The 15,170-nt window shown below is 35.5% G+C and overlaps 1 protein-coding gene across 8 annotated transcripts in view; it reads right to left on the bottom strand.

Moving 5' to 3' along the window:
• Window positions 1-15,170, bottom strand: part of LOC125668404 (caskin-1-like) — a 68,041-nt gene that overhangs the window by 40,292 nt on the left and 12,579 nt on the right. For 4 of the 8 annotated variants that reach the window (XM_048902535.2, XM_048902536.2, XM_056163947.1 and 1 more), the window contains exons 4-8: window positions 13,061-13,206; window positions 9,885-9,980; window positions 6,641-6,771; window positions 4,965-5,073; window positions 149-257 (exon numbers count right to left, since the gene is read on the bottom strand). In XM_048902535.2, coding sequence (XP_048758492.2) covers window positions 149-257; window positions 4,965-5,073; window positions 6,641-6,771; window positions 9,885-9,980; window positions 13,061-13,206 — 591 coding nt within the window. Of the gene's footprint in view, window positions 1-148; window positions 258-2,640; window positions 2,782-2,838; window positions 3,087-4,964; window positions 5,074-6,640; window positions 6,772-9,884; window positions 9,981-13,060; window positions 13,207-15,170 lie in introns of those variants that run through there. The other 4 variants (XM_056163949.1, XM_048902538.2, XM_056163951.1 and 1 more) reach the window with 4 other exon arrangements.

Here is a 15,170-nt window from a genome sequence, read left to right as displayed (position 1 = left end):
AATGTGAGATATCTAGGCTGTAGTGATGTGAAATATCTAGGCTGTAGTGATGTGAGATATCTAGGGTGTAGTGATGTGAGATATCTAGGGTGTAGTGATGTGAGATATCTAGGCTGTAGTAATGTGAGATATCTAGGCTGTACTATACCTTTTAGCAGGTGCTTGAGATCTTTGGCTGCCCTTGAGGTAGTATATGAGTTGACAATATCTAACGCTGTCTGCTCATAAGAATTAGCCTTGTTGACATCAATCCCACACTGAAAAGTAAACAAGTGTACCCTTCATTTGTGCATTTCTTCAGACAAATGAGCACATAAATCACACCAAATAAATGCTTATTATTTAACTAGTATTTCACACACACACACACCTCCAAAATCCACATTTGATGAGTCTGATAATTCAATGTGATGGTGAGATAATTGGATTTATTATATACCCATCAATGTATCGTTCTCTGATACTGTGGATTTCACAGCGTGTGATCCGGTTTTCCGGATCACCACACTGTGGTTTTCTGATTCCGTATCAGTATCCTCTGAAACTGATGCCGTCACAATGCAACAATGCAACGTTATTTGTGGAAAATATTGACTGCGTCACAAACGAAACCGCGTACATAAAACATAATTTCATGGTATGTCTGTGTTTTTGATAATTTGGATTACATTTATTATATCATAAATGTGGATTTAAAATACAGAAGGGGGTATATAATAAATTTATCATTACTACAGTAACTTGATCCTAAGAGTTGGATCATGTCTCATTGACAGGCGCGGATCATCAGATCAAACTCCACGCTTCGCGTCTCGTGTGATCTGATGATCCGCGCCTGTCAACTCGATGTGATCCGACTCTTCGGATCAAGTTACTGTAGTAATAATATATAATTATTAAAAGATCAGGAATTTTGATGCTCTCTGATTGGTCCAAACCATCTTTTCTGGCATGTACCTCAGAGTGAGTTCACCTTAATAGGTTTATTCAGGAATTTCTCTCTTGACCAACCACAGATTTGCTGACATTTTCATCGACCAATCAAATTGTGCGGTATAACGTGTGTATAAGTTAAGTCAAATTCAATGCTGTTAATGGCTTTACCAAACATTATGTTCAAATCACTATCAGCGACAAGGTAAATTGATTGATTGATTGTGTATTGTTTAATGTACCACTCGAGAATATTTCACTCATATGGAGACGTCACCATTGCCGGTGAAGGGCTGCAAAATTTAGGCCTATGCTCCGCGCTTATCGCCATTGAGCAGGGAGGGATCTTTATCGTGCCACACCTGCTGTGACACGGGACCTCGGTTTTTGCGGTCTCATCCGAAGGACCGCCCCATTTAGTCACCTCTTATGACAAGCAAGGGGGTACTAAGGATCTATTCTTACCCGGATCCCCATGGGATTCGACAAGGTAAAAGATAGAGAATACATTCTATTACTGTTACAGTTTCTAGGTTTTAATTGTTGAAATACTGTTATAATGTGATGTAATGAATGTGTTGTTGTTTTTATTTGGGGGGGGGGGGGGGGGTTGCTAAAGGAAAAAAAATACTGTGAAAATTTTAATTCTTGATCATTTAATAATACAGTTATTGCCTTTTAATTCGGTCTACTTATGATGATGCGGATCTGGTCATGTGTTGGCTGACCGAGTCCATAGGCCGAGGTCAACAAATACCTGACCAGGTCCATGTAGTCACAGGTAGACCAAATCAAAAGTCAATTATTTTTCCTGGGAAATATAATATATAAATACACTTGGAATGAATGTTCAATAAAATCTGAAAATATACTAATTCAATATCACAGGAATATCATCACACATTGCATGAAATGATTCATAAGTTTGTTTGCTTTGAAAGAGAAGGATACACATCTTTATTCTCAGTTCATAGGGTGGAGCCTGAATCACTGTCTTATTACATTTAATCATACAGATAAAAAAAACTATATTACATAACAAGTACCTGACATTATCTGTTTTTATGAAGGAAGAGCTGAACACCTATCAAATCTGTTTTCCTCCCATTTTTATGACTTCATTTAAACTGAACAACACAATACAACAACAATCATAAACTAGCTCTATAATCTGTCCCCAGACAACTACAGATTACTACCACTGGTAATTATGTATTCCTATCACATACAGATGATACAGGCTTAAGCAATAAATGTTTCTTGTCACATTGCATTCTCAATGTAAACAAATTAAAGCTGACAAACAAACATGCATGTTTTGAAAAGGAAAATGGGAGAAATTACACAACAACACAGCAAGTTCCTCTCAGTTATTCCTACCTTCGCCTGGGTAAATGAAATATGAAGTAGATACTGCTTAGAATACGGTCATGCTATTTCTGATATACCGGTAAATTTTGCCCCAGTTTTATTTTCACCCAATTCGCCTTTTTAATAGAAATGGGCAAATTTTAAGATGAGCAACTATATATTCATTATTACTTTAAAGTAACACAAAATGAATTTGGAGCAATTTAAAATTAGACAAAATCATTCTTCAATGCATCTGGGCAAAATTAAAATGGGGCAATAATTTCCCTGCATACAGTAATCATTTCAGTACATATACATTTTCTTCCTTTTAAATGTTCACAATATACAATATACCTTGTACATCTCTCGTGGTATATCCAACTTAATACAAGCCTATCAGGTCAAACTAAAACTAAAGTTGTTTAACCCAAACAATGGAAATCCACATGGGTAAATTCCATTCAAATTATGCAGGCTAATTGCAATGAGATGAAAGATCCAAGAATCCCTCTTGATAACCAACTTTCAAAAAATATCCAGACAAACACTTACATTCTGCAAGGCATGTGCATTCCCAATGGTCAGACCCTTGACGTTACTCTCGCTTTTGGACCGTTTGATTCTTGGGCGAGGTGATTTGGGATAATTCATTGTATAGCATCCAAGAAAACAAATGGCCAGTAACTGAGTAATAAAAAATGTAGGCACGATCTACCACACAGTAAGAATTAATACAGAGAGAAACTGGGCACATTATCATCAGATCATTGTTAAAGGTATGGAGAAAGAGTGTGGGGGGAGAGATTCTGGCCGTCTGCCTCCAATACTAATACTTGTCACAGTACCAAAGGGAAGCCTCTGACAGCTACTCATCCTTGTCACTTCTGATTGCCCCCCCCCCCCCCCCCTTACATCCAGGGATACTAACTTCTAGTACCTTGTCCTACTTGTTTTATACAACCACGCACTTCAGGGAATTAGCAGAATGTTAATATTATTGCAATTTAATTGCACAGGTGAAAGCTTAAACACAATCTAGTTTAATAATCCTGCAAAGATGCTTATATTTCATGCTTCTTGAACTGCTGACAAAAAAATCATTTATGCATATAAAGAAAAAAATCCTACTTAATTAGGGTTCTCACACTACATATGCACTAATTTGACAAATCATTACAGAGGATGATTTTAAAAATGAACATAAAATTTGAGACAAAACTCCACATATACCTGAGGAAGAATCTTCCAGCTTCAGTTTCTCCAGAAAAATGAAATGCTATAAAGATTTGCTCAATGTGATGGTATCATAAATATGAAGTGTGTTAAGGAAGAGGGGGTCTGTTTATGAAGCCAGATTTATCACCACACACCTTCACAGGTGATCCCAGCAATCTGCCCATCTCCTGCCTGCAGAGCCAGGTTTATGATTGGCCAAAAATCAATACCTATCAAAGTGATCAGGAGTTATTCTCCCATAAAATACCACTCTTATCTTCTACATCAGGAAATACATGAAGAAGTGTTCATATTTTCTCGACTCTTGCAGAGAGGATTATGTTGAGGAGGAACGGCCTGAAGAACAAGCAGAGGAGGAATACTAATTCCGAATTTAAAAAGATGTGTTCTTTCACATCTACTGTAAATCAACAAGCTCTCCTCTAGGTGGACACTAAGCACAGGAGATATATCAGGTATGATCTTGCTGCTGGTATCTGTATACGCTACACATCACATGCTTCAGAGAGGTGCATCAAAGAACACGAACAAACATTAATGATATCGATAAACTTCAGGGGTGCAAGAACTTCAGAGATCTTCAATGAAGATGTGATGAAGTTAGGGATGGAATTAAAAGTTTTTGTTCTAAATGTACACAGAGAGAGAGAGAGAGAGAGAGAGAGAAAGAGAGAGAGATTCATTCCCTTGTAAGCTACACTCTGTGTGAAGATCAGCATGCAATGGACAATTAGTATTGATGTAATTGTTACAAATGACTACATACACCTAGTATACACACCTATAAATATTATAAATATTATTTAGGAGAGGTGTACTGTGACCTTAAAAATCAACTTCAAGGTCAGGAGATTTATTTTCTTAGGGTGTGATTGTGTATTGAACAAGTTATCTGGTTGTTTTCATAGAATGAAATCGTCAGCTTCCAGCTGCTTTAACTATCACTTTATCAATTTTACACAGACATTTACACAAACACTTCATTAGGGATATGAAGACTCCCTTGGCATATCTTTTTCATGGCCATTTGAAAAGACAACAGAATCAAACTTTTTGATTTTCGTGATATAGGCAATGAAAGTAATGTTCAAAATTCATCAATCTACGTAAAGCTTAATAAACTTTAAAAGCCAACATCTGAAATCCATCGTTGTACTTTCCCAAAACATAAAAAAATCTAGAGTATTTAATTCCTTTTCATTCATTTTTGGTAACACAATATCATATATATAAAAAATACATTTGTGTGTTTACTAAGCAATGTTTTTAAGCTATAACTGGCGGACTCTTGCACTGTCCTTTGATTATTTCAGTCCCATGATGTGTCATTGTCAAACTAGCCAGACCCCATTTGGCACCACTTGCAAATCAAAAGACCATTTTTTCCTCAAATGCTTAAAAATGTAAAAGTGCAAATAACTAGCCTCTGAGAATTTACTTACATCCAATAAAAGTCGCACGACTTCTATTTTGCCACACAGGGCGGCTTGGTGGAGTGATGTCCCTTTCAGTGTACTTCTGTTGATGTTGACGCCAGCTTGCAGCAAAAGTCTACAACAGATACCGGAAATCATTATGATACAACAATTTCTGTTTTACCGGATTTCTAAGCATGGGTCTCATTTTCGAATACAGACTACATGTTACCAACTTCAACACTACTTGTCCACGTGAATCTGCCTTTTGATTTTTTTTTTCTGTACATAGATCTATAAACAGTACAGATTTAACCATTACACAATCATTTCTGTTCTAATGAATTTCTAAGCATATATGAACCTAATTTCAAAACACGGAATACATGTTATCAAAATTCAATAATACATATCCTTGTGAACATCAACATGTGCATGTTTCTGCATTTCAAAATGCTTTATTTTTATTGACATATCAAGTGTAAATCAAGACCTGCTATGTCATCTGCGTGTCAGATTCAAACAAACTTTGTTCACGTTTCCAGACGGGCTCTACTCTGTAGATTTACACACTTTCATTCATCTCAAACTGTAATTTTTTATTTTTTTTTTTAGATCCATACTGGTCTTCTTCACAATCATATCTCATGCAGAACAGGTTTCCATTTTATCACACTTCAGAGGAACCATTTTTAACTTTTTCTTTACCATGACGACCTACGTGAAGCAGTTTTGTATAAAAACTTGTTATCTCGTGAAGTTTTGCAATACACCAGTCATGTCAGCTGTGATACATGATGCAATCTAGTTCATCGCTGAACAAAAAGTGGAAACAGCGAACGAACACTGCATACGGCCTTCTTTTTACCGGGTAAAACCGCTGGGTTGATTTAATGAGTTATATCCCTGTACAACTAGCATGTTTTTGCACATTTATATCTGGACTTCACCGATCTCCTTACATACTGTAATCGGTGCCTCAAGCGAAATGTTTTACTGTTACACAGTTCTAATTCGTGAACAAAATCAAACACATAAATGTTTTTTGGATCTGATTTCATGCAAATTATTATAAATGTCAGTGCTTCTGATTAAGTACCTATATCAAATCATCTTCATTGTTCACCGAGATCATATACAAGTTTCAACATCTCCATTTCTGACAGACACTGTAAATATTTATGCTTTTTTTTTTTTTAACATTATTATAATCTTTTTACCTGTGCAATTTAAACAGTCAGATGATTAGATATATATATATAGCATAAAACTTTTAAGTTCATTTTCAAAGCCATATAGTTATGTTGTACTGTTTTAATTAAGATTCATTTAATATCCAATAGCTTCCGTTTTCACTGCAGTTAAAGGGACATAACACCATTTTAAATAATTAGACATATACCCCAAATCCTTTTTTGATGTCCATATAGTGATGTCATATTATTTAAATCAGTTAGCCGTATACATATTTACATTTCCAGTATTTTTGCCGTTGATATATTTACCAGTTGTAATGGTAACCACTTCCCCATGAACGCAATTTGTGAACAATGCACGTATATCTACATTACATCTATTAATTCTGACAGAAATGAAAGTTAGAATGTATATACAAGAAATAAACTTAATTCTAAGAAGCTAAAGTGCTTCATGAAGTATGCCGTTGTATTTTCAAAACTGAAATTTGTTTTTTAAATACATACCTTATAATTTCTATGTGGCCGTTTTTCGCGGCCAGATGTAGCGGTGTTGTACTGTGTTCGTCCACCGTGTCCTCTGGACTGTCCATCAACAAGGGGGCACACATATTACTCCTTAACAACAAGTCGACAACCTAAAATATAAAAAATAACTCCTTAACAACAAATCGACTACCTAAAATATAAAAACAACTCCTTAACAACAAGTCAACTACCTAAAATATAAAAAACAACTCCTTAACAACAAGTCGACAACCTAAAATATAAAAATAACTCCTTACAACAAATCGACTACCTAAAATATAAAAAACAAACCCTTAACAACAAGTCAACAACCTAAAATATAAAAATAACTCCTTAACAACAAGTCGACAACCAAAAATATAAAAATAACTCCTTAACAACAAATCGACTACCTAAAATATAAAAAACAACCCCTTAACAACAAGTTGACAACCTAAAATATAAAAATAACTCCTTAACAACAAGTCGACAACCAAAAATATAAAAATAACTCCTTAACAACAAACCGACTACCTAAAATATAAAAACAACTCCTTAACAACAAGTCGACAACCTAAAATATAAAAAACAACTCCCTAACAACAAGTCGACAACCTACAATATAAAAATAACTCCTTAACAACAAGTTGACTACCTAAAATATATTAAGAATAATTTCTTAACAAATCTACTATCTAAAATTCAAAAATTCTCCTTTAACCACCTTTTAAATACAGAATATAGGAATGATTCTTTTTCTCGACGAAGTTTTAACATTCAGTCAAACCAAGATCTCAGTTTGGGCAACTTTTCAGTAAACAAGCACATATTACTATCAGACAAGTACAGTCATGTACATGTAGTTCTGCCCAAACCCCAAACAAAATCGTAAAGGTGGGGGGGGGGGTGTTTATTTTTCAGTACACTCAGTACATGTCTCCATTTCATCGGTTCAACCTTGCATTTTCACTACAATTCACCACTACTATATAAAGAGTGATAAATCGATCTTTGCATGTAAAAATAACAAATTTTGTATGTGATAATAATGGGATAAGTACGTCACATGGCAAGAAAAGTGCCCCCCCACCCCTCCTGTTGCCTGGAGATTGATGAGAAAAGTGCCCCCCACCCCTCCTTTTGCCTGGAGATTGATGAACAAAATGTGATTATTTATGGTTTCATTGCATAGTGATCGGCCGTTATTATGACTCAAGAAAATCTAACAATTTGAGTTAATATCTCCTCAAGAGGAAATACACTGTACTGTGAATTTTTTATTTTCATTATTATGTTCCCCAAACAAAGTTTGGGAACATATTGTTTTTACTCTGTTTCTTCTTATTATTATTATTCTTTTTCTCCGGTACTTTTTTGTCCGGTAGTGTTCTCAGAAACTACAAAAGGGATCAATATGAAACTTTCCAGGATGATAGTATAGCGTTTGTAGATGTGCATAGTGATAGTCATTTTGTCTGCACGTGCATGCACGCGCGCGCACGTGCATTCCAATTTTGGTACAAAAAATGGAAAATCAGAATATTGAAGGAAGCGATGTAAAACCTAAATAGGATGATAGTATATCATTTGTACATATGGAAAAAAATAGTTATTTTATAAGCACGCGCACGCATGCGCGTGCACGCGCATTACAAAATTTGTACGCTAACTTTGGAATCAGTCTAACTTTTTTGTTGTTCATTGAAATGGCTTGAAATTCATATCATAGATAGATATTGAGACCCTTAACTGATTTGCATGGTCAAAATTACCAATTTGCACGCGCATGCACGTGCGCTTCATTTTGATTGGATAATACTAAAACGTTTGTAACTATCTTATTTATGAAGCGAATGAGATGATATTCACAGCATACGTAGACAATATGTGTATCTATATATTGGTGTAACAAAAAAATGCCAACGCACACGCGCATGCGCGTGCAACGTTTTTTAAATGTTCAATTTTTAAAGGACGATAACGTTTTTGTTTTTCATCAAATTCTATTGATATTAATGGTTTAAATGTGTCTTGGTACTCCTTACAAATTGCTGTGGTTAGAATTACTGCTCAGCACGTGCATGCACGTGTGCTGAATTCTGATTGGACGATTTTAAAATCGCTATAACTTCCTTGTATTTGGTGGAAACGTTATGAAATTCACACTGTAGGTATATGATACATATGCCTGTTGAACGACATCAACAAAAATTCTGAATCATACACGCGTGCGCGTGTATGTGCGTGCAACGCTTTCTTTCATTTTTTGGTACTGAAATGACCATATTGAACGTACTACATGTAATTAAAGGCTAAAATAAAATGATTTTTTGCTATAGATTCACAAGATGATCACTTTTTAATTGGGGGAGGTTTGGGGAACATATGTAACGGTCCCCGTTACAATTAGAACTAGTTTCTTCTATTTTGTGTAGCCTTTCTCTACCCAATATAAGAAATTTAACCTAATAACTCATGTTTTTGGTACCAATATATTCGCTTGCAACATTCTGTGTCGTGAAATATATTTTTGAATCAGAAATGAGTCTTTAGTTATTACTAATTAGTATATAAAAGTTGCCTAAGTGACACATAATTTTCAAAACTTCTTCTGAAGAGTTCCAAAATTTTATAGTTGCGATATCCCATATTGTATTGTAACAACCCTGATGTAATTAAAAATTTCTGAATTAATGTCAATACTAGTTGTAAAATCACTGAAAAAATCATGCTTGCTTAAATTACAAAGATTAAGGGAGTAGTCTGTCCCCCATGAATATGAATTGTTTTTGTACATATAATGCTTCCTATTTCTTTCTACTTATATTTTTCTAAACATTTACCTCTGGCCTAGCTGAACAATATTGATTTGCAATTTTATAGCTGCATGTATCTCATGTACCAATGTGTATGGTTTGAGTGAATAAACTGATATTGAACTAAAATACAAAAACTCTACATTTTATCAAAATATGATAATTACTCCTTATATCAACAAATCCATCACCTAGATTATATGTGTAAAGCTTTATCAAAGAACATTTTATGAAATATCTTAACACAAATTCTGCCAGTCTTCTCAATATCTGTACAGCACTATAAATATAGTACATCATAAGGAACATGTTTGTGTGTCTGGCTGCTGCTGAAAGCCAGTCAAAGGGAGTGAACTGTCTATAACTCAATGACATTTTTTGTGTGCTTCTTTGACTACTGACTTGACACAGTCAGTTTCCACACCTACCCTGTATCTTCCGAATTCACAGGCCAGGTCCAGAGGAGTTTTCCTGTCCTTGTTCTGGACGGTGGGCGATGAGTTGTGAAGCAGCAGAAGATTCACCTGCAAAACAAGGATGCAAGAGTTATCTCTCTTTGTAGTGTTCTCTTTCATTAAGGATTTCATTCAAATTCTGGACAAATTTCAGAGTCTAGAGAGAAGAATAATCAGTATTTACATGATGCTTCAGAAACTACAAAGTCATTTTACATTTCATAAACAGAATACACACAGGCATTCCACAGAACAAAGACTAAGTAGTGATATTTGCACCTTGTAGCGTGTAGACGGGGGCTGCAAGCGAGACCTCTGGTGACATTTAAACACAAGAGTTATTATCTGTCCATTTTTCTCTCTTCATCTCTAATCACCCCAACAAAGGACCATCGTTTACAGAGATAAGTGAACTGAGCATCCGATTACACACCTGGTTATTGTCGACAACATACCTGTGCCAATTCATGCACAGAAGCAGGTCAACAGTCCCTAACTCACCTAAATCGTAGGAATAATAATTTTCATTCTATACCAAAACAATAACACTGACAAGGGTTTTTTATATGGTGATTTAGTACCGACTTACCTCACATTGTGAGGGTGCTTATGACAGTTTAAAACCCCCTGAATAGACTACCAGGTATATAAGTCTGGGAATTGTTATACACACAACATGAAATGGAAACATTAATACATATGTATATCATCTTTGTCTGAAGTCACTAAATGTTTGAATTTCCCTAATCCAGCACACAATAACTGCATTCACAGTGTGCGTGTGTACCTAGAGTTAACTTAATATTTCTTTTGCTTTGATTTTAATTCAATTTTCTCTCCTGTCTTTGTGTGTTTCTCATTTCCTGGTTTTTTTTTTCCTCCAGTGTTTTTTGGGGGTTTATCTGACCTTATCTTATCTATCGATTACATTGGAACACCAATGGCATTGACCAATATCTGTTTTAACTATCTGACATACAGAGGTTTACAAAAGTTGAGTCAGTAGGTGGTCTTTGTTCTCCACTCCTAGAGTCAGCACTAACTCTGTGAGAAGGGGCAGGTGTCAATGGCGTTTTGAATTGTTCTGTGTACTAAAAAAAAAACGGGTTGTATGTGTGTCATGACATAATCCTGTCGCTCCTCCTCACACCGCAGTGTCACCCGTGGGCTGGTACCCCGTGATTCATGGACGTAGACCATCGGAATCAATTGGTGCATTATTCAAACGTTTATCTGGTGGCAACAAACTGATTGAATGCACTTTTTACTTTACCAACAGTGTTTTATACAAAATTTGATATCCTGTCATTAAAAATATGATCAGAGGTCGCCCACAGTAAGTGAGCAAATTCGTCAGAAAAATAAGTTGCATGTGTACACAAATCTATTTGCACAGTAAAATTTTAGAGGCCTATAAAAAAAAATGCTGCATATGTACATAAGCACACCCCTGAATTGCGAGTATGCATACCGTGTTTTGACAAGTCAACTTAATAAAATATATACCGTATTTGCCCCTAAATCTAAAAAAAACTGTCAGGAACTCATTACTCTCACAAATATCATAGTGGGAAGTTAAAACTGCAATTATCCATATCTCTTGTTTACAATACTTTATTTACACATTTACTTGGTAGATTACTGATTCTACGACCGATACTTAAGATTATTCAAACACAACAAACAAATAGTCAATGATGCAGAAAGATTATTCAAACACAACAAACAAATAGTCAATGATGCAGAAAGATTATTCAAACACAACATAGAGTCGATGATGCAGATATTTGATCTAGATATTCTGCCACTTAGTTCTTTTCTATTAATGGCCTTTGTTGTAGGTGACATGGATTCTACCATCTCTGCATCAGAAATTACAGTTCAGATACCTTCATACATTTTCAAATATCATAACACACAGACAGACAGACAGACAAGGTGATTCCGTGTATGCTCCAGAAATGTCATGTCTAGGGTACTGTGCAGGTACTCCTTATGACGAATGACATACAGAGATAAGATACACGATTGAGTAGTTATGTAATATTATTCAAAATCGGTTTTATACAGTTTTATTTAAACCAAGACCAGTCCACTATTATTTCCACCCTGTTGCTTTCAAAAGGGCTTAAAGTATATTTAAACCAAGTTCAAAGAATTCATTCACCACGGCAAATAAAGTTTAAAAGCTATCATTTACATAAATATGTATTTGTGTGTATAACTTTTATCCCGCTAAAAGGTAATATTTACATGTGCGGTGTACTTACAATGTGTCTAGAAAGTTGTAAATAGGCCTAAATCTTATCACAAAAGATTGATTGAAATGTATTTTTAAAACGAATAGCAAAGGGTCACATGCAATAACCAGGACGAAGAATTTTCTCGTTCTGAAGAGCGAAGCCTATCAGGAGCTGGAGACATAGTAACATCATTTCTCTAATCTCTAAGATCATCTGCATAGAAAATTTGAGGGGTGTTTTTGCCTTGTGAAGTTTTAGTTGGCAATATCTTGCATAGACACTGAGAATTGTTAAGCTTCAAAGCTAACATGTTTTCATTTCTGCCATGACTTGTAAATATGACTTATGTCCCGAGATCAACGATAACTAGTGACTGATGCTCAGAGTTGGATGTTCCAATACCATGTGCAAGGAACCTGGCAGAACATTCGATCTCAATCACTTTCTTATCTTGCAGCATTACTAATCACAGTGATATTCGGCCAATCTGAGGACGATTGAAATCAAAAAGTACAAATGTACAGAAATACCCGTTTCATAACTACTCCCACTCTTATTCTCACCGTCAATGGGAAAACCCTCTATGTAAATATTTATTATTCTGTAGGCTTTTTAAATTGTGTTAATCCCACATATCTTATAATGGAAAAAGGATGACGGAAAATTACTCTATACAACGTACTTATTATTACATTCCATGGTCTATGGAAAGTTTTTTCACACATTGGACTGAAATTACATTGGGAAACTTTCAAAATCTTCCAAATATTATGATAACACAAGTACGCCTCTGAGAACTACCTTTCTTACAACAATGTAGAGATTTAATGAGCAGGTTTTCCTCTAGTTACCACTCCGAATTATCAAAAATATTAGTCACTTGATCGTTAACTAGCACCAACTTACCACATCAAAATGTCCGTGCTGGCAGGCCAGGTGAAGGGGGGTGTTCCCATCCTGCGAGACTTCGTTGACCGGGGATTTCCACTGGAGGAGGGTGTGAACAGGATCTGACATCCCCTGCCAGGCCGCGTAGTGCAGCGCCAGCATACCTACAACATAAGCATCCTTCTGTACTAAGCATTTCCACTACTGAAGTAATGTACACAAATATCAAAATTATGGTAGTGAATGGAGTACCCATCACAACAAGAGGCCTATAGGCCTTAAAGGCCACCTGAGTACCACGCATCACATTCTCAAAAACTCTTTGACTCGTGGGCATAAATTTTAAAATCATTAATACACAAACATTTATGACATATCATTAGGTAATTTGCAATGGGCCTAAAACTCCTTCTCTAAGTCATGAATTTCATAATTTTGGTAGAGAACTCATTGCTTAATAATCATGCAATCAGCTCGATGCCCAAAAGTATAAAGAAGATTGCATTAATTTCCATGGTTTTGGCCCCACCCCTCAGGCCCCAGGTAGGCAGGGTCCACAAGATTTACGAATTTTGTTCCCCTTGACCCATAGATGCTATAAATCAAAATTGGTTAGAACTGTTTCTGCCATTCAAGAGAAAAAGATGAAAATGCTCAAAAGTCTACCCGGCGATGGACAAGTTGAATTTCCATGTTTCCTAAAAAGTCTTAAATCAACATTGAAAATAAAAATTGTAACATCTTATAAAACTAGCATAGTACAGTGTATCAATGATGTTAGCAGTAACTGAACACACAATGACTTGTGAGGGCTTATGGAAGATTAGTGAACTGTTGGTATAAATAATGATTTAGAGTGCTTTTATCCGCGGTCACACAAGGACAACAGCTTGTAATTCAAGGCCCCTTAAGTCCACTCTAATCCTCTCCCACCTTCCCATGTAATCAGACAATACACACTTATTAGACTAGCAGCATTAAATCACGGCAATGCAGAAGTTTTAGTACAAGTTTGTCCACTGTGACCTTGGGATTACTGGATCAACTTACAACCACCTGCATTCCAGATCATTTTCTATGGAATAATGTCGTAATGATAACTTAAAACCAGGCGGGACTGTTTAGTAAAATCAGAAACAGCTCCGACAATGGCTTGTGGAACCATTCAAAAGAGAGAATTCTCAAGACCTCAAGATCATACACGGAGAACAGACTGAAGTCTCAATTTCAAATTTAACTAACTTTTGAGATAATCTTCAATACACAAATAAAATTTTCAGTAAATGTTTACACATTTAATTTTTAAACAACAAAAACATTTGTGCTCAATAAATCTTACAACATAAGTTATCAACATTTTGACTTAATTAAGTGCATTACATTCTCAGTTTATGGTCTTGAGGCCAGAACCTATGTGAAGTGTGGGTGTTTCTTAGTTTGGTTGTAGATACACCCCATTAAACACTTTATAGTTAATATATTTAAGATGATTCACACAGAACAACACAGGACCCTGAGGAATATCTAGTTCAGCTTCACTGAAGGTTAGCCACTGGGAATATGCAACATAAGTCTCCAACTGGGGACATTGCCTTTGATCATAATGCACTGTGTCCACTTGATCAACTGATCAACATTCATTTTAAAAATACACCTATATATATATATATAATACACACGCATCATGTGGATTGAATATATCCTATTCATATATTCTTTGAAGCACACCTCTTATCATCAACATTTATTAGTAAATAAAACCGCTTTCAGAATAAAAAATGGGCTTTGATTTGTGTTTTAATTTTTATTCACTTCATGCACAGAGCAGTTTCTGGTGTACAATTAAAATACACTAGAAACAGAGAGTGTTTATATTCACAACATTGACAGGCAGTGACAATTTTATCGTTAATTTCCTTTAACCAAGATTTGTCCAAAATGAAGTTCTCCCTAAGAAATGAAAAAGATCAGATGTACATTTGTAGGCCTAGACAAATTGATGTTGTAGTTAACATCTCGTCTCAGATACTTAGTCTGAGGGGAAAAGAAACCAAAATGCTAAAAGCTTTTTTACAACATGTAGTGTGACTCATTTAAGTCACGGTGAGTGTTTCCAATAGCATGAGTG

Source organism: Ostrea edulis, chromosome 4 (genome assembly GCF_947568905.1).
Source record: "Ostrea edulis chromosome 4, xbOstEdul1.1, whole genome shotgun sequence".
Lineage (NCBI taxonomy): Eukaryota > Metazoa > Mollusca > Bivalvia > Ostreida > Ostreidae > Ostrea > Ostrea edulis.
The sequence above is the reverse complement of the archived record's forward strand: the minus strand, read 5'-3'. Positions and strand labels throughout refer to the sequence as shown.